This window comes from Leptidea sinapis, chromosome 28 (assembly GCF_905404315.1).
Source record: "Leptidea sinapis chromosome 28, ilLepSina1.1, whole genome shotgun sequence".
In the NCBI taxonomy this organism is placed as follows: domain Eukaryota; kingdom Metazoa; phylum Arthropoda; class Insecta; order Lepidoptera; family Pieridae; genus Leptidea; species Leptidea sinapis.
This window is the reverse complement of record NC_066292.1, coordinates 2,845,405-2,867,007: the sequence shown is the minus strand read 5'-3', so window position 1 is coordinate 2,867,007 and position 21,603 is coordinate 2,845,405. Positions and strand designations below refer to the sequence as shown.

At 34.4% G+C, this 21,603-nt stretch overlaps 1 protein-coding gene across 3 annotated transcripts in view; it reads right to left on the bottom strand.

The window, feature by feature from the left end:
- LOC126973140 (probable ATP-dependent RNA helicase DHX34) overlaps positions 1–20,694 on the bottom strand; it is a 47,230-nt gene extending 26,536 nt beyond the window's left edge. The window contains exons 1-9 of one of the 3 annotated variants that reach the window (XM_050820287.1): positions 19,995–20,694; positions 19,640–19,758; positions 15,601–15,767; positions 12,505–12,708; positions 9,861–9,993; positions 8,702–8,850; positions 6,434–6,541; positions 5,385–5,490; positions 82–287 (exon numbers count right to left, since the gene is read on the bottom strand). In XM_050820287.1, coding sequence (XP_050676244.1) covers positions 82–287; positions 5,385–5,490; positions 6,434–6,541; positions 8,702–8,850; positions 9,861–9,993; positions 12,505–12,708; positions 15,601–15,767; positions 19,640–19,758; positions 19,995–20,557 — 1,755 coding nt within the window. In that variant the 5' untranslated portion in view covers positions 20,558–20,694. Of the gene's footprint in view, positions 1–81; positions 288–5,384; positions 5,491–6,433; positions 6,542–8,701; positions 8,851–9,860; positions 9,994–12,504; positions 12,709–15,600; positions 15,768–19,639; positions 19,759–19,994 lie in introns of those variants that run through there. The other 2 variants (XM_050820286.1, XM_050820288.1) reach the window with 2 other exon arrangements.
- Between the last annotated feature and the right edge of the window lie 909 nt (positions 20,695–21,603).

Genomic DNA, 21,603 nt, shown 5'->3' with positions numbered 1-21,603 from the left:
AGCATGTACAATCTTCCTTTATAATCCTTTTTAGGTGCCTTTGACTTCTTCAATAAACGTTAACTCAAAAAATATACGTACATGCTGCTTCAATTCCAACAGGGCATTTTCGATTGCTTCTTCGGGTGGTTTATCGATGAAGGGAAACCTTCTCACATCATTCACTCCCAGGGAACTCATGAGCAGCAACAAAGAGGCCAGAGGAACCCGAGATACTTCGGGAGTGCCGAAATCGTCCATATCAGAGTACTGCTTCTCGGCATATATTCGATAGCATACACCAGGACCTAAATTGGATTTTTTGTTAGCAGTTAGTAGTTGCCTGAAGCCTAAATGTGATGTTTGCTCCTATCGGCAGTGTTTGAGGTTAATATAACATGGGGTATGTAATTTAGACCCGTCACCGCTTTTATAATTACCCTGGTGTTGAAAGGGCACGGGCTGCATAACTCATATATGATCAGGTGAACAGCAAGTTAAAATATTATTGTTTCATTTCACAGTGTGATCTATTTGCCAGCTCGATGGGATGTTTGGTCAAAGAATGTAAGAAAAGATTTGAGAGTATGGTGACTGTAAGCTCTATAAAATATGATAACTAGTATATAATTTTTGATTGTTTTCTTTCTTTATTATAGTATCTTTGTTACACTTTTGATTTAATCTGTAATTTTACATTATATTTTAATAAATAAATAAAGAATCTATCGGATGACGAGTACTAGTCAAACTTACACAAATGGGATATTTTTTATGACAATAAGGGACGAGACGAGTAGGACGTTTAGCTGATAGTTGATTGATTGGATGATAAGCAGCCTGCCCATTACAATGCAGTGCCAATCAGGATTCTTGAAAAAAACCCAAAAATTCAGAGCGGCACTATAATTGCGCTCGTCACCTTGAGACATAAGATGTTAAGTCTCATTTGCCCAGTAATTTCACTAGCTACGGCTCCCTTCCGACCGAAACACAATAATACTTACACATTACTGCTTCACGGCAGAAAAAGGCGCCGTTGTAGTACTCATAATCTAGCCGGCATCCAGTGCAAAGGAGTCTCCCACTGGTATTGGATTTCGCGACCATCGCATCGTACAAGATATAAGAATATGCACTTTTTGAATATTTTTGTAAAAGCAACATAGCTATCTGGTCATCATTTATATATTGTATTACACCAGCAATAGTAATACAGATCGACAGACGGACAATCGAGTTATAAGGGATCCCGTTCATTACACTTCGGGTACGTAATCCTAAAAAAATACCATAAAAGGCATAAAAAGGCATAAAAGGCATTTATTTTCTCAAAATTGATTCCTTTAGAATTCTTTTTGATGTCATTTCTTATACTACTAGATACTACTACCGCTTCGGAAACAAATGGCGCTCTGAGAGAGAAGAAGCGGCGCAAGAAACTCTCCCAGCATTCTTTTTTTTTGCGCTCTTTTCAATAAAAATATACAATATTGTACAGTTGCTATAAAATAATCACAATCTAGTCCCAGGCTGTCCGATCATTTAGATATTCAGCAGTGGAGTAATAGGATTTACGACAGAGCCATTTTTTTATAAAACATTTAAATTTATTTATAGACAATGCCTGAACAGTGGCTGGGACTTTATTGTAGAAGTGTATACATTTACCCTTAAAGCTATTATGTATCTTATGAAGCCTACTAGAATTAGTTACAAGCAATCCCTTATTTCTAGTGTTATAATAATGAAAATCACTATTAAGAGCAAAAAGGTGACGATTTTTGTGAACATATATTAAATTTTCATAAATGTACTGACAATAAACAGTCATAATATTTATTTCTTTAAATTTTTCTTTGAGAGACTGTCTATAACCAAGCTGATATATAGCACGAACAGCTCTCTTTTGCAGAGCAAACACTATATCAATGTCAGCAGCATGACCCCATAGTAATATACCGTACGTCATGATGCTGTGAAAATAACTAAAGTACACTAATCTAGCGGTCGCAACATTCGTGTACTCTCTAATCTTTCTAGCTGCATATGCCGCAGAGCTGAGTCTATCTGCTAGATGGGTAATATGTGGACCCCACTGTAGCTTTTTATCTAACGTGATACCCAGGAAGACCGTAGTGTCCACAAGTTCCAATCTCTGGTCATTTATAAGTACGTTGGTTTGTACCTCCGCTGTGTTTGGTGTAATGAACCGTAAACACTTTGTTTTTTTACTGTTTAAGTGCAGATTATTCGTCTCAAACCAACGCACTATCTTTGAGAGTGCATTGCTTACCTCGTCATCAATATCCGCACGTCGCTTCACTTTAAAAATAAGTGAAGTATCATCAGCAAACAATACAATCTCATGGCTATCATCCACCACAAACGGTAGATCGTTAATATATATAAGAAACAAGAAAGGACCGAGAATAGAACCCTGTGGAACACCTATTCGCACAGGTTTACCCGAAGACCGTTTGCCATTTACATCGACTATCTGAACTCTTTCGCTTAAATATGATTTTAACAGATTTAGGGCTCTATTTTTCACTCCATAATGCTTTAGTTTTAGGAGTAAAGTTTCATGGTGGACGCAGTCAAATGCTTTTGACAAATCACAAAAAATGCCCAATGCATCCTGTGACTCTTCCCAGGCGTCAAAGATGTGCTCAATGAGTCTAGTACCCGCATTAATTGTTGATAAACCCCTAGTGAAACCAAACTGATTTTTGTTCATTAATTTACAAAAATGCATTTGTAGCTGTTGAAGCAAAAGTTTTTCAAAAATTTTACTAAAAACAGGCAGCACTGAAATAGGTCTGAAATTAGCAGGGTCAAAAGAACTGCCCGATTTAAACAAAGGTATAACTTTGCTGTATTTCATGAGGTCAGGGAACACACCCTCATCTATGCATTCATTAAATATTATTGCTAATTCAGGTGCTATAATGTCAAGTATGTATTTAACAATATTAGTCGAATGGCCCCATAGGTCTTTTGTATTTTTTAGGTTAATTAATTTGAAGATTTTTATTATATCGCTACCTGTAACATACTTAAATTTCAAGTCAGTAGAAGATACTGGTACGTGTAATTTAAGCATATCATATGCTGCTTTTGGCGAAGCGTTAAGGTATTTGGTCGTGACAATCGGGATTTCGGAGAAGTATTTATCAAATTCATTTGCAATTTCTATTTCCGAATTTATAACGCGATTATTAATACTTAAACAGATAGAGGTGTTACGGCAATTCGATCTACCAGTTTCATTGTTAATTACACTCCAAGTCGCTTTTACTTTATTATTACTGTTTTTAATTTTATCTGCAATGAAACGTGTTTTCGCTTCATGACAAACTATTTTAAAAAGCTTGGAGTATTTTTTTACATATATTTTAAATTCTTCACTATTATTGTAATGTTTCTCATAATAAAGGTCATATAAGCGTTTACGACTTTTGTGGATACCCATTGTTGCCCAATCATTAAAACTATGTTTGTTGTTTACTGTCACCGTTACTGGAGTAAAAATCCTGTCAAATTCCTCACAGAAGGAATTGAAGACTAAGTTATAGTGAAAATTAGCAGTTTCACCACAGTGTAAAAATGGTATCGTATTTACCAAATTATTTCTAAACCTCTCAAGACGGCTACCCGTAACTGGTATAATCGTCACCTTTTTTGGTCTGACATTGTCCAATCTTGTATTTACTTTTATAAGTTGCCCACTATGGTTGGACTGAAGATTATTAATTATGAGTTTACTAGTAATAGTAACATCTGTAAAAATATTATCTAAACAGGTTGCTGTTGTAGAAGTGATTCTAGTAGGTTCCCAAAATACATTGAACAAATTAAAACTTTGAAATAAATTTTTAAGGCTAGTACAATTGGCCGAAGGTTCAAGCAAGTTTATATTAAAATCTCCACACACTATAATTGACTTGCTAGTTTTGCTAAATTTTGATAGTACCTCCTCCATTCTATGTTGGAATTGTTCATATGATGCAGTGGGGGGGCGGTATACACTTACAATAATAAATTGCTCTAGTTCTATACAAGCTATCTCAATTAGTTGTTCTATAGAGAGATTAACAATATCTCTTCTATTTTTACATTTTAATCTATTATTAATAATAATTAGGGAACCTCCATGTATTGCCCTACTTCTACAAAACGAACTGACTACTTTATGTTCTCTAAAACTAAACTGGAGCTGATGACTCTTACGCCAATGTTCTGTAATACATAATATATCTATATTACAGCAGCTCAAAAACAGTTCAATTTCTAATTCCTTACTTGAGATACCTTGTATATTCTGGTGAACAATATTTATGAGCTTTATATTATGATTATCTATAGCAGTAACATTTATATTTGGTGAATGTTGCCTATTTTGTATGATATTGCAAGAGTTGTCCTCCCTTGTCAAATAACTTAATTTAAATTAATTGAAGAAAAATCTTCATTGTTAAAGAAATTAATTGAAGAAAAATCTTCATATTTGCAGAACAACAAAGAAAATTAAAAAATTCCGTGAACCAACTATGGTTTATAAGGTTCATGGTAGATGTACTTTGGTCAATACAAATACCTAAAACTGGATTTGATTTAGTGAAATAAGAGTTTGCCATCTTATTTATTATATTATATTATCAGCCGGAAGACGTCCACTGCTGGACAAAGGCCTCCTTCAAAGATCTCTACGGTAGGTCCTACACTGCCCTCGTCCAACGTGTTCCGGCGATCATGACCAGATCGTCGGTCCATCTTGTGGGGGGCCTACCAACACTGCGTCTTCCGGTACGTGGTCGCCATTCGAGGACTTTACTGGCCCAACGGCCATCTGTACGTCGAACTATGTGCCCTGCCCACTGCCGCTTTATTTTCGCAATCATTTGGGCTATGTCGATGAAATTGCTTTCTCCTACGGATCTCCTCATTTCTGATTCGATCTTGCAGGGAAACTTCGAGCATAGCCCTCTCCATTGCCCTCTGAGCGACAATGAGCATCCTCATAAGTTGATTAAAAATGTAGCATTATGAAATTGAGTTTAGTAATCTCACAATAAAAATAAAAATTCGATCTACGGCACATTCATAGAATATACTAGTGTACAGACGATCTGACAGTCGACCCCGATAATGCTGACCAATTTTAATTTGTATAGTTGTAACACTAAGCTAACGTCAACCGTGGCTGACAGTTTACTACTTATCTATCAAATTCGGTTACAGTAACAATTGATTCGCTTTCCTTTTCTATCTTGCGTATCTCCGATAGAGATGTCCTCCTCTGTTGCAAGCTCCTCTCAATAACCATTTATTTTATTTATTTAAACAATTCATTTATTTGTTTATACAGATAACAATTCTACTTCTTAGTTATATATATTCACCTGTTCGGCCAGCTCTTCCTTTCCTCTGGTCGGCGCTGGCTTTCGAGATCCAGAACTCCTTCAATCGCTGCATTTTAGTTGATGAGTCATAACTCATTTCTTTGACCTGAAATTGAAAGAGAAAATAGAATATCTGGGTTATTTTTATTCCCAGTTGACATTTTTGTATTAAAAAACAAAGAGTAAAAAAAGGATAAAAATAATATAATGTAATAAAATAAAAAAAAGGATAGTACTTTATCTCATATTGATTCAATTTACTTTCTTATCTTTTCTATTAAGTACTTACATATTTTATTTGTTTGTTTATGCCATTTGATAATAATTTATTTAAATTAATATACTTTTATGACATTGAATTTGTTAACATTATACATAGGTACGAAATGAATTATTAAATTATTTACATCTTATATTATACCATTATAAATATTAAAGATAGTATTGTGAAATCCGACATGTTTCAGTATAACAGTAGTGTGTTGGTATTTAGACAGTTTTATAATATACTAGCTGACCCGGCAAACGTTGTTTTGCCATATAAAGTATAATTCACGCGATAGTTTTATAAGTAATAAAATATTGCTTATATTATAGCCTGTACATCATTTTGTTCTATTGTCAATAGTATTTGCAGCGCACGCAAAAATAGTTTTTCGATTTTACAACTTGTGTTACAAAATAGCAATTTTATTACGGATCCCTAATTTTGAAAAAAAAAACATAGCCTATAGCCTTCCTCGATAAATGGACTACCCAACACTGAAAGAATCATTCAAATCGGACCAGTAGTACCAGAGATTAGCGCGTTCAAACAAACAAACAAACAAACAAACAAACAAACAAACAAACAAACAAACAAACAAACAAACAAACAAACAAACAAACAAACAAACACTGCAGCTTTATAATATTAGTTTAGATTTTTAATGTCAATTAACGAAACATATTGGATTATCAATAATATTATGTTCACATCTTAAGTACAATTTTTCTTGCAAATTAACATTTAACATGAATAATGAATAATAATATAAGTATCAAATTACCTTCCCAGAGTCGACAACAAATCGTATACCATCAATGGTCACCGAAGTCTCTGCAATATTTGTTGACACGATACACTTTCGGATGCCCTCTGGTGGATAATCGAAAACCTTGAAAGTAAATACAGAAAATGAATTCGTACTCATATTTTATAAATAAGTTTAAAATGAAACAAACAGTAGCCTCAATAATATAGGCACTATAAAATATATATACATAATTATATTTATACACAAGTACCTACTGACCTAGCAAACGTTGTTTGAATTATAATAGGGGTTAAAGTGTGAAGTTTTATTATAATATGTACTTCGAAATGACATAGAATCTTCATGGTTTGAGATTTTTGAGTGAAACTTTTTTCACGTGGTACCTATGTAAAAAAGTTTTTAAAATGTCTTTAAAAAAATGTGCAGCTTTCGATTATCGACTTTCAGTTGTTTTTTTTTATTCGGCTTAGACAAGAAAGATGGATACTTTGTAAATTCGAGTGATTTTTGAATACGAGTTCCGACGCGGAACTAATGCAGCAGAAACAGCTCGCAATATCAATGGTGCATTTGGAGAGGGGACTGCTAATGAACACACCGTGCGATTTTGGTTTAAACGCTTACATGATGGAAACTTTTATTTTAAGAACGAACCACGTGGAAGACCACCAAACTACCCAGGAATTAGCGACATGGTTTAACGTTACCTCACCAACAATATTAACTCATTTGCGTCAAAGATAGCAAACTAACTTGCAACTAAAATGCTTTCACACAGTTTGTCGAATCTAGATCACCACAGTTCTATTGCAAAGGCATAAATGACCTATTAGATGTCAGCAATGTACCTAAATATAATAATAGTAATTATTTTGATTAAATAAATATGTTTATTAAAATAAAACAAATTAATTTTTTCAGTACAAGTCGGCAATTTTATACTTTAGCCCCTAATATTAAGTACCCCGCGCCCGCTCATTGTATGATTAGTGATTTACTGAATTATATGTATTGCGAATAGAAGGGCATTTAAAATATAGGTTCCAGATAAGTAATCACCAACAAATATATACTAAAACCTTCTCCGAAACGCATAAGTATTATTCCAATCGGTTCAGTAGTTTTCGCAGAATAACCAAAGGAAAACAACGGCTCTCCATAAATCAGTATAAATGTAAGTATATGTTATAAAATTATGTCTGCTATCTTCAACTAACGTTGGATAATATTTAGGTTTATAGCGCGGTTGGTGCGATGGTGGAATTTGGGTGTAGGAGTCGCTTCAAGAACTTCTTCCACATTCCTCATGCTGTAGCGGTAAAAGACACACAATTAAGCGACGTCTCTTTACACAATGCCAATAGAATAAGATAGTCTAGCTAAAAGTGCGGTACACAATACCAGAGATTAGTGCAAAATATAGCCGTGTAAAGTGCTAAAATGAGGGTCGGCCACGGACTAGTAAAAAAAGAAGGACTCCGCGCCGTGATATTAGCAAGTGAAGCACCATTATGCTAGTGTGTGTGGGGTTACGGGGTATACCAGTTACACAATTTTTTCTTACTTAAATAATCATATATCCACAAATACTTTTATATTACTGTTTTTACACTTTTTCATAATGCACGACGGCATTTTAAAAATATTTTATTGCGACGCAAACTGATCTGTCACAGACGATGGCAAATCTAATAATGGCGGCCGATCGGCTTGTATTAGTGTAAGTGTATGCGTGGGGCTATGTATTTACACGTTTACCGGCTTGTTTTGGTGCCTCACTGTTATGAAAGGTGATATGGAGTCCTTAATTTTTTACTCGTCCGAGGGGTCGGCTTGCAGTTTTCAGTCTGTTGATCACCAGTTCCGACGAAGCCTATTTGACTTCTCTTCTAGATTTCTACAGATTTGACGAAATTCATGACTGTTTCGCTGTTTCTATAACATTTTCATAATAATCGGTGATGGCTTATGGTATGTCTTAGATCATTTATACATCTAGATAGACTGTGACAGCTGTGAAAACGTCTCAAAAATTTGAGGTTGACAGTTAACCTCTATTTAGAGCAATGCACGCGCACTAACGCAAAATGACATACAAATCGCGAGTGTGAGACGTGGCCTGTCACGCATACTAAAGTTACAAACCTGGCCAGTTTTCATTGGTTGTCTAGCAGTAGAGGCTCTATCTAGTCCTTTATCCTATTACTATTTTAAACCTTAAATTCTTCTAATAGTTTAGACGTGAAAAAAATTAAATATTTCCACATATTTCCAATATACCTTGTCCTGTTCTGCAAGCGATAGTCCACTATGCAGCGGCAGAACAATCCAGGTCTTGTTCTTCTCGGCGTACTGCTGCGCCGCATCACAGATTGCTGTAATCTCTTGCACGCCTGACATAAATATGAGAACATCTCCACGCTCGTCTCCTGCACAATTTATGATTATCAATGTTCAATACCCACCCAAATTAAGATACAATTTAAACAGCCACTTAGAGGATGTCGTCTTACGGCCGTTTTCAATAACCTATCTATCCTTTGTTTAACTTACTAGAGGTAGACAATTCTATCCTTTTACGCTTTTACTTACATTTTAATAACCTATCGACATAAAGCATTGGACTATAACTATATTGGACATAACTATGGATAGATAAGATCTTGTCATTAAACGGTGACAGCAACGTATCCGTAACCAGAGATACGTTATTGAAAACGGCCGTTAGATGAGCTATTATATATTGACCGAAATACGAGAGAATCAGACAGACAAATCTTGCTGCACTCTGTTTGGTAACTCCAACAAAATCACGATGTAAATGATAAAATTACCAACTGTTTTGGAAGGAAGTATTGGTTTTATTTCTAAGATGATAAGTTGTATAACAATAATATGGATAGCATTACCTCGGTTTTCGTGTTGGCTCACAACGAATTTGGGGTCATATTTGAAAGTCAACATGGCTGCCGAGTTTTTTGAAAGATCTCAGGGATGTTTCTCGGCCAGAGAACGAATTTGAGTTGATTATTAAAACTCAAGTGAATTGGCGTGCAAAACTGTTTAAATGTATATTATATACTTTTTTAATAAATTAATATTTTTTCCTAAATATTAAAATATTAAACTCGTCGATTTTATATTGTTATTTGCATTGAAAAACATGAAAACTAATAGGGCACATTGCTAAGAGAGAGAAAATATTAAATGTTGAAGAAAAGGCGTGAGCAACTTCGTTCCTGACTGAGGTCTAATAACTATTACTTTTTTTTTTAATGACATGAATTATGATGTATTTCACAACGTTTGTAAGTGTTTATATTCGTTTAGTATGTTGCACTTATTCTCATCGTATTAGTATGACAACCCAAAAAAGAAAAGTTTCATAAAATTCTTCAAAAACTAAGTATCAATAGTAACCAATTGAAAAAAAACTTACTTGGGTATTTACTATCAATGAGTTGCATAATCTGTATATATGGCTGTGGATCCAATCTGTCATCTCGTGTTGGTTTGTCTTCGATAAGTATTGGCTTGTAATGTAATTCAATTGGAAATAGTCGACCAGGTACCTGACGGAATGGAAGGTTATAATAATTCTTTAAAACTAAAACAGAATTTATAGCAATCGAAGGTAAAAATCTAAAATTAAAAATAAAATTTAGTAATTATTAATTTAATTCGCTTCATTATGTGTCTTCTACCGCATTTATCACGGGGAGTGTTCTGAAGAGCTGTTCAACCTTCGCACCTTCGCACGACACGCCACAAGTTAGGATATCATCCCCACCATCTGGATGTGTGGCGGTCCTCCACAGTGCGGTTTACAAGGAGCTTTCTTCCACGTACTACAAAGCTGTGGAATGAACTTCCTTGTGCGGTGTTTCCGGGACGATACGACATGGGTACCTTCAAAAAAAGCGCGTACACCTTCCTTAAAGGCCGGCAACGCTCCTGTGATTCCTCTGGTGTTGCAAGAGATTGTGGGCGGCGGTGATCACTTAACAACAGGTGACCCGTACGCTCGTTTGTCCTCCTATTCCATAAAAAAAAAATTCACGGGGGAAGCCGTGACGGGTTAGTTGACGGGACCTTAACAATTTTCAAATTTGATTAAGATTGCGGGGATTACCATGGCGATATGAATGTCACAAATTTTCATAAATAGATGAATAAACTAGCCCCTAATTCAGTGGTCGTAATTTACAATGCCTCCTACAGGTTGTGAAAATACCTACAATGTCAAGTTTAAAAAGAATCCTGCAAGATTGATTACGTGACATAATGTTGACATTACACCAGACAATACTATAGCCGAACTCCTTTCTCCGATAAAAAGAACTCAGTTCGAAAAAAATTACACAATTAACGAAATATTAAAGGCTGCAGGTCATATCATTCTTCGCCTTCCGCCGTATCATCCCGATCTCAACCCCATTGAGTTTCTGTGCCGATATAAAAAATAATTTAGCTTCATCTTAAATAATTTGACAATATGATAGACGAGTTGATCATAAATGCAGGAAACGATTCAGATACTGAGGAGGATATGGAAATTGAAGACGTGTCCAGTAATGTAGAAGATATGGATTAATTTTTAACCGACTTCAAAAGTTCATGCAACGACAACTCTCTGCGTAGAAACACTTACAGGCGTATAATAAAATTTCGTTGAATTTTTTTTTAAGTCAGCTTGATTTTTTTATAATGTACTATAACGGTGATAATATTTTTTACTAGCTGACCCGACAGACAATGTTCTGTATATAATAAATAAAATAATGTTTTTATATGAATTTGTCAATAATGTACCATAACATCAAAAATTACTTCGTAAAATATGCACCCTGCTGTCGTAATGAAATTGTTTCACAGCAGAAAACCGTGCGTCAATAAATTGTCTCATAGAAATTATGTATGGACACATCAAAGGAAAAACAAATTTGTTGTTTTTATTTAATTTAGCAGCATTTTCCTATTTATTCACCTTTTAAACCTTCTCTGGACTTCCACAAATAATTCAAGACCTAAATTTGCCAAATCGGTCCAGCCGTTCTCGAGTTTTAGCGAGACTAACGAACAGCAATTCATTTTTATATATATATATATAGATTTACTTATTGAGAAATGTTAGTTTGCTTATAAAATTGTTTTGTTTCTTAAATAATAAAATATAATAAACACTTAACCAGGAAATAGAAAAATAGAATATTCATTTAGGTACCCATTACATTAATTCTAACATGTTATTCTGAGATTTATCTGCACTTAAATATATCGTGTGCGTCTTGTCAATCGCATATATACCTCAGAAGACTAGGCGCTTCCGCGCGCACTATAATAAATGTTTTAACATATACCAAAAAGAATTACAAGATCATGTCAGCGACAAATCTTATTTTCATTACCAAATTGTCGCACTAATCTAAGAAAACTCTGCCAATTGTCACGAATGTCTACCCAAACTATAATAAATGTTTTAACATATACCAAATAGAATTACAAGATCATGTCAGCGACAAATCTTATTTTCATTACCAAATTGTCGCACTAATCTAAGAAAACTCTGCCAATTGTCACGAATGTCTACCCAAACTATAATAAATGTTTTAACATATACCAAATAGAATTACAAGATCATGTCAGCGACAAATCTTATTTTCATTACCAAATTGTCGCACTAATCTAAGAAAACTCTGCCAATTGTCACGAATGTCTCTCAAACTTTAAGAAAATTATTCTTGAAAGAGAAATCTTTAATAATATTACCCATACAGGTTCTTAAATCTGTGCTTACTTATTTGCTACTACTTTATGTATGCAATAAAAATATAAGTGAGTGTGTTGTTATCTTAATTAAGTAAAATTCTGTGCATGCTGTGCTTTCCTGTAAGTGATAAGACACTTAGCGTTAATTTAATTATATTGTATTTATTGTTGTATTAGTGTACTTGTTGATGGAAATCCTAATAAATAAATAAATAAAAATATATGAAGTCGATTGGTTAGCATAAAACTTAAGGCATATATACACATGCGACGCCTTTTATTGTGTGTCGATGAGTTATATTTATTAATAATACCTGAATTACAACAGCTGACTCTGAAGCGAAGTAATCTTCGAACAACTTTATATTAATAGTAGCAGACATCAACACAAGTTTTATGTCATTCCTAGTATGTATCAGACATTTCAACACTCCTAGTAAAAAGTCGCCCATCAAATGCCTCTCGTGAATTTCATCCAATATTATGACGTCATAATTCGGTAAATTTTCAGCTGACATCTGAAAAGTAAAACAAATATTATGATGTCATTTAAGTGGCTACCAAAACTAATTCACGTGCATTTTTGATAATTTATATATATTTAAATACATGTATAATCTTATTTAACAAAATTAAAAATAAAACACTTTTATACCATGATACAGTTACCCTTATTAAACATATAGTTTAAAAGTTATATATAATAAGTGAAATTCAGTATTCATCATAATTCATAATACAATAATGTATCATGCATATCAAATCCAACGACTTAATTTTTCAATTCGGAATTTTCTCTAAGCCATTCACAACGTAAGGATTTCCAGTGAGCCTCATATCTCTTTGGTATTGCCTTCGTTCCCACAAGGTATGAAGGCCTCTGCGATGATGATTTCCTAAAGTTAAATTGTGAATGTGAGAAAGTCTCCATCCCGGTAAACCAATGCCAGCTGTTATTATGAAAAAAGCTGGGAGAATTACACCTTCTCGAATTATGTGATTCTTCGTCTTATCGAGTCGACGGTCACCTCAATACGGGCAGCCCAAAGCCGCACCCGTGATAGCTAGGTCGATAGCTCGTGTAGCTCGTGGATCGTTCGTGCAGGTTGTCGGGCACGCAGAGCACCCGGTTAATTGCGCAACGGTCTGTCTCTGATGACTGCAAATGCACTTCCGTATCATGTCCAGAGATAAGCTAAGTTTACCCTAGATTTCCCCACTCCTGCTCTGAGGCGGTTGAGCGACTTCCAGATAGGACAGCTGAGATTGTACCTTTCGGCTAGTCTCTCCTTCACGCTGATGTTCGGGTTTGAGGTGCATAGCCGTGACCTCCACATAGCAAGACTTGTAGTTTCAGCGGACTGGTTCAGAGGCTGCTCTGAGTGTAAGAAGCTATTCCTGGAGCGTAGCCTAGGACGGGCCGGTTTATGATTGAATAGTGGGTGCCGTCTGTCCTGTGTTGTGTTTTGTTCTTTCTACCGAGCTGGAGACCGCTCTTCGCACCTCAGGGGGGGGCTATTACTGACAGCTGGAACAGTTTGTCGGTAGGTGTTGGCTTCAGACAACATGTTATTAAACGACAGGACTCATTCAGAGCTACGTCGATTTACGTCACAGCTTTATATGTGCCGAGGCATATTCGGCCGCGGACTAGCAGAGCGCAGTGGCTGTAGTGCGCAAGACGGTTGGTTTAGCTCACCAGGAAGTCGAAGTCAGCTTTCTCAGTAAGTTGTTGCGTGTGCAGACCTTCTGCTCATGCAGTGCTGTTTCATTGTCAGGCTTCGGTCAAAGGTTACGCGCAAGTATTTGGGGTAATCTATTATAGGACAATTTTGTGTTTTGCAATGAGATGTTAAGTTCCCTGTGTGCGTCTTTATTTCGTAGTTGGTATACGCTGACTTCGGTTTTATTTTGGTTTGGTTTCAATCCATTTGCCGTATAGTAGTCGCCGCGCTGGTTCAGGGATGTAGTTATTGCTTCCTCTGCACTCATGAAGCTGTCCGATTTTTTTACACGCTTTATATTAGCTTCACTTGTATTTTTGTAACTGACTCCTTTAGACGCGATTTTGACCCACTTAAAACGGCCAGACTTCATTCAAACTTTGTAGATTTTTCGAGAACCGATGACAATACACTTATTTGATAAGATTATTCCATTATTCAATTTGCAATATAAGATTTTTGCCAATTTATATAATTTTTAAATAAATCACTAATAAGCGCCATCTAGTAATTTATTGTAAACTACAAAGTAACCGTGCGACATGTCAAGACAGTTCCACACAATTATAGTATCTAATTCGTGTAGAAGCGAATACATGGCAGTGAATTTATATTCCACGCCATCTAGCAGCATTTTAATAAACTCTTAAGGCAATTATGAAATTTATCATGGAACGTACGCGTATACAAATGATTCTGTAATGATGAATTAATGTTTTTATTTACGAAAAGATGGCGTTGTTTAAGTAATCTGTTTCCATTATAAATTATTAATGCATGATTTAAATGAGCTAATTATTATAAGAGCTAGTTCGGAGATATCCGGCTAATATTCGCAAATATTAAAACCCTTCATTCAATCTAAAAAAATTACCTAAAAAATGAAAAATAAATAATAGTTTTAAAAAAACTAAAAAACACGCTTTATATAAAATTCAACTAAAAAAAAATAGAAAATAAATTTTAATAAATTTAAATTGAAAATAATGTAAAAAAAAATATATATTTTATTATAAAAAAAGCGTGGGGTGTAGAAGAATTATCTTAATAATATCATAAAAAGCACCCCACGCATTTTTTATAATGAAATATATTTTTCTTTTACAATATTTTCAATTTAAATTTATTTTCTATTTTTTAGTTGAATTTTATATAAAGCGTGTTTTTTAGTTTTTTTGAACTATTTTTTTTTATGAAGATAAGGGACGAGACGAGCAGGACGTTCAGCTAATGGTAATCGATATGCCCTAGCCATTACAATGCAGTGCCGCTCAGGATTTTTGAAAAACCCAATAATTCTGAATGAAACTACAATTGCGCTCATCACCTTGAGACATAAGATGTTAAGTCTCATTTGCCCAGTAATTTCACTAGCTACGGCGCCCTTGAGACTGAAACTTGACTTGGGGTCGTGCCTACAAATTGAACTCTCATATTTTGGAATGGCTAATTTTCTTTCCTTGTTGAACAAAATATTGTTATTTTAAACTTTGTAGGAATATGCAGACTAAAGCATCTAGTGAGAATTTTGGAAATCCCGCGGTTAAGGTAACAATAAATACACATGAATCATTTTATTCATGATTATGTGCAGATTCATGCCTGCATGGCTTGTGTTTGGCTTATATATTATTTAGATGTATATACAGTTAAGATTCTTAATGACATTATTATCAAAGTACCCACCTGCCTTAGTAATAATCCTTCAGTAATAAAGCATATATTTGTGTCAGCTGTTTTGCTCTTTTCAAATCTTATTTGGTAACCAACTTTTGTCTCGAACTGTGTAAGCATTTCAAAAGCAACTCGTTTTGATAATGATATACAAGCTATCCTCCGGGGTTGTGTGCAAGCTGAAAATTTTATAATAATAATAAATTTCTTTATTGGGGCAACAGAGGCCCAATATAATTTATTCTTAATACATAATTAAAACATAGAATAACTTTGATAACAATCAGAGACAGTGTGTTTTTATCGGACAAGAAATTGGACGAATCGTTACAGTATTCGCGTTTCCATTTTTTCGCAGCTGGAACGCAGCCTTACCAGGACGGATGACGTCCTTTTCCTTATGATGGCATAGAAATCATCTGTTCGTGCTTCAGCAAACATGCCTGATGCCGAACAAAACCGCGCCAAGCCCAGCAGCATCCTGAAACTGTTGTTATACTGCACCCTTAGCGTGTCGAGTGTCTTTTGAGTGTAGTTGGTCCACAGCCCCCCCGTGTAGAAGGTTTGACAGTAGGCTTTAAACAGCGTAATTTTTGCTTCCTTGCTACATCGGGTGAACCTTCAGGCCAACATATTACACCTTACGGCTAAGGCTCTTCGTTCACGTTCTATGTCCACCCGGTCCCTAAGGTCCTCCGTAACATAATGACCTAGATATTTGTACTGGGTCACTCGTTTGAGTAAAGTCCCATTGTGTGCGATACTAGGGTCATATTGCACTTGCTTACGAGGGGCTTTTTGCTGAGTTCCACGATCAGCTAGTTCATGTAGAAATTGAAGAGCTTAGGCGAGGTTAACCCCCCCCCCCCCCTTTCCTCACCCCGCACTCCAACGCGTACGGCTCAGAGAGCTCCCTTCCCCACCTGACACTATTTAACTGGTTCGCGTACCAAAATCGCGTAATATTAAGCAGCTCCGGTTGTACGCCAGCTCTCTCCATATTTTCCCAAAGCACATCGTATGCCACTAAATCGAAAGCCTTGGATAGATCAAGGAAACAGGCGTATACCGACGTTTTTCGGCTGGTATAATATTGGACAGTCTGCTTCAGGCTTAATATCGCGGTTCCCGTTGAAAGTCCAGGTCGAAACCCAAACTGCCCGTCATGAAATTGAAGCGTTTCGCTGAGCTTTCGGTCAATCAAACTATCGAATACCTTGGCAACTATGGTAGCAAGCGATATGGGTCTATAATTAAACCGGTCAGAAATGTCACCCGTCCAGTTTTTTTTCGGACAGTTATTTTTTCGGACAGTTGATTAAAATGGCTTTAGAGTTTAAACTCCATTATTCTTGAATACTTGGATACATAATTTTTATTCTATTAACAGAACAGCATCTGTCGGGTCAGCTAGTATTAAAAACTACTCAGGCAAAGACATCTTTTGGACATGTGAAAAGGCAAAGGAAACATCTGCTTTTAGGAGATAAAGCTCTAGCAAAGCATTCTCTGAAGAAGTTCTGATTTGAGGTAGTTTATATGTCTAGATAGAGTCTCTTGGGGTTAGGCAACACATGACAACAGGTTTATTACTTTAATGCGGGCACTAGACTCATTGAACACAACTTTCACGCCTGCGAAGAGTCACAGGATGCATTGGGCATTCTGATTTGTCCAAAGCATTTGACTGCGTCCACTAAGAAACTTTACTACTAAAACTTAAGCATTATGGAGTAAAAAATAGAGCCCTAAATCTGTTAAAAATCATATTTAAGCAAAAGAGTTTTGATAGTCGATGTAAATGGCAAACGGTCTTCGGATAAATCTGTAGGAATAGGTGTTTCGCAGGGTTCTATTCTCGGTCCTTTCTTGATTCTTATATATATATATATATATTAACGATCTACCGTTTGTGGTAGCCATGAGATCGTATTGTTTGCTGACAATACTTCACTTATTTTTAAAGTGAAGCGACGTGCAGATATTGATGACGAGTTAAACAATGCACTCTCAAAGATAGTGTGCTGGTTTGAGACAAATAATCTGCACTTTAACAGTAAAAAACAAAGTGTTTACGGTTAATTACACCAAACACAGTGGAGGTACAAACCAATGTACTTATAAATGACCAGAGATTGGAATTCGTGGACACTACGTTCTTCTTGGGATACTTTAGATATATGTTACATAAAAAGCTTCAGTGGGGTCCACAAATTGCCCAACTAGCAGATAGACTTAGCTTTGCGTTAGAGAGTACAGGAATGTTGCGACCGCTAGATTAGTGTACTTTAGTTATTTACGGTATTTTACTGTGGGATCATGCTGCTGACATTGATATAGTTTTTGCTCTGCAAAAGAGAGCTGTTCGTGCTATATATCAGCTTGGTTATGGACAGTCCCTCAAAGAAAGAGCAAACAACTACGTCATTCCTCTATACTTAAACGAGACTCCCTTAGAGATTCAAAAATATATATAAATAAAAATAAATATAAGTCATCATTAAAATAATACTTTTTACAAAATCCTTCATTTATATAATTGTATCTGCGGTAAGCTAAGTAGACAGCTAACTTGTAATTACTAACATTTAGTTGATAATTATTTTTTGTTTTGCATTTTATTGATTTCTATACTACTTTGTTTAAAATTGTAATTTAACATCTTGTAATAACTGTATTAACTGAAAGTAATTGTTCTTTTCTTTTTAAATATTATGTAATTTAATTCTAAGCGACTTCACACACAGATAAGCGTCCTAAAGTTTAAGTGTGTGTTATTATATTGTAAGCTATAACTATATTGTATTTAAAATAAATATTCTAAAAAAAAAATGCTATTTTTCGCAACTCAATGTCTACTGTGGCCCTCATTTGCATGGTAATGGATATTAAGTTGGCACACTTTTGATGTCAAAATCACTATGTTTATGATACTTTAAAATTCTAAGTCAAGCCTATTTACTATAAAATAGGTTGTCCTGTCAGAAGAGAGGTTTAATTGAATTCAATAAATTAATTAATACATAAAATGTTTAAGTGTCACTATTCTACCATTTTATTTAATGCCCCCACCATTGTAACAACTGGTTAATATGCAAATGGCAAAAAATATTGTATAAATATTCTCATATATTTGGTTTGTAGTATATCGGAAGTAATTTTGTATGAGGCACATATTGAGAAACAGGGTAATAATAACTATGAAGGGGTTCAACATATAGTGATAAAAGAAGCCAGGCTTATACATTAAGATGGTGGGTTACTTTGATTGGGGCAATTAAGTGTGGGAAGAACTCAGCCTTCCTCCTAGAAGATATGGCTTTTTTGTGATAATAATAGAGTAGGAAAACCAAACAAAATTTAATATTTTGTAGATTCTTTTCCATAGATTGTATTTAAAATATTTGTATATGATGAAACAATAAATATTAATTTAATAGTGGCAATGAGTTTCTTTCCACTTCTCCCATTAAAGCTCAACTTTTCCAAATTGATAGTAAAATGTATAATTTTGACATTCGTGAGCATAATTTGTTAGGGTAGGGTAGGTAGCTGTGTAGCTGGTCTCAGAATTACAGTACATACACTATATTTGTGTATATTAGCATAGAGGAAACGGGCCAGCGTCTCACCAAGTGAAAGCCAGCCACTCATGGACATAATGTTTTATAAAAATATATATGTTACCAGCCTTTGAAATGGGAGTATGCTCTTTCCATAGTTCATATTGGTGTGGCAACACTGCAACCCGCAAATGATTATACAAAAGGTGCTGTGTGGAGCAAAAAGATTCTTATGAAGTTCACCATTGTAGTACCTATGCCAGACATCAATATAATATACTATTGACACACTTTTACACAAATTATCTAGCCCCAAACTAGGCATAGCCTGTACTATGGGTACAAGACAAGATATTTAATACAATATACTAACTTAAGCATACATAAATACATATAAACATCCATGACTCGGAAACAAACATCCATATTCCTCATATAAATGATTGCTTAGCTTAGCAGTCTAAAATATGAATTAAAATATAATATACCAATATTCTCAAATCCTGCCTCATGGAGATATTGTGGTACTTGTGTTGACTTTCCACAGCCAGTATCTCCAGCTACAATTACTACTTTTTCATTTTGTACAGCAGATACAATTTCATCTCTGTAAACACAAACAAACATTATTATATGATAATATGGGTATACTTGAATAATATGGGTTTCTGCCAATAAGTTTGCTCAAGTAAAAAATAACAGAAAGACACAATTATAAATAAATGAACAGATGATGAAGAAGAAGATCCAAGAAGAAGAAAAGTGACGATACACATAATATAGTATTATTGATATTTCAATTATATTCACTATTTTAACATTATGAATTATTTAATTAAATACCTATATTTGGCAACAGGAAGTTCTTTTTGAGATTTTCTAAGTGTTCTAAGTTTTTCAAACTTCTCTTTATTCTTAAAATCTAGATAAAAAGATATAATGTTCACAAATGTTTTAAACATTCCCTCCTGTAACTTTATTTTATCCCTATTGTCATATATTGAAGTAAATTTCATATTGGCACAAAAATTAACACTGTTTGCCTTCGAAAATGTCAAAGATATTCCTTCATCATTTAATATATTCTCTGATTCAGAACTTGAAGTTATTGCTTTACCAGCTTTTTTCAATGTTGCTTCATATTTGTTTACAAACTTCCAAAAGTCGTCAAGATTATTTGCAACAATGTTGGTATCGTGTATATTAAGAATAATTTTATTAAGACTTCTCTTATAATCGGTAAAACTGAAGTCACTAGCATGACTCTCTGAAATTTTTCTAAATTTACGGCGCTCCGGGCTTGAACTGAGGCGAGAATGAGACCGTTTTCGATCTAACTCAAGGCACTCGTTATATTTTCTTGGTTTTCGATCCATTTCGTCAACACTGGACGAATCTAATAACATATATTTAATAGAATAAAGAAATATTCGTATTATTAAACAGTATTCAAGATTTATTGCATATTCCACTTAATTTTAATAATAATAATTAATTAATTAATAATATTGCTGTTTCATTGATTTCATTATATTTATATATATTCAATAAAAAAAATATTATTGTATCATTACTAATCAGTGTACTTTGTAATTTAATTTATTAAATTTACAAAATATACATTACGTGTGGTTTTTGTTATTGTTTACGTATTTTTAGTTTTATCATTTATGGCTTAGCCCCTAGGATCAATGAGTTATCAAACTATGGATCTGGTGTAATGATAAAAACATTATAATATAAATAAAGGTTGGTTAGTGAAACTAGCCAGACTTAATTAAAGTCAAGCTGTGTGTAAATTTATATAAAAACTTATGACATGACATCTCTAATGTAACCTCAACGACAATCATTATTTAACAAGCAATGGGTACAACATGGGTACCTTCAAAAAAAGCGCGTACACCTTCCTTAAAGGCCGGCAACGCTCCTGTGATTCCTCTGGTATTGCAAGAGATTGTGGGAGGCAGTGATCACTTAACAACAGGTGACCCGTACGCTCGTTTGTCCTCCTATTCCATAAAAAAAGCAATATCGTGATTGTATAGTACGATGAATTTGTATTGATACTAATTTACATTTTATCTAAAAAAATGTTTTATTTTGATTCATCTTAATGATATTTCACATATTTTTAACGTATGCCCATAATTAATTATTTGTAAAATAATTTATTATGGACATACGTTCATCAGTCATCGTCTTTACACAAAACCTATCAATTTAAACCTTTGCAATTTACATGGTATTATTAAATGTCAACGTTAATTTCCCATATCATTTTTAGAGGGAATGTGACAGCGAACTCTTTACATTAAATGATTACATTAAAAGTTATATTTATGTTTATATATATATTATGCATCACTAATTGATTAAAAATCAAAATCCTAATGTTATTCGTTTATTTGAATTAAAAAATTGGATTCGGGACTTTCCGTAAAATTAGTTG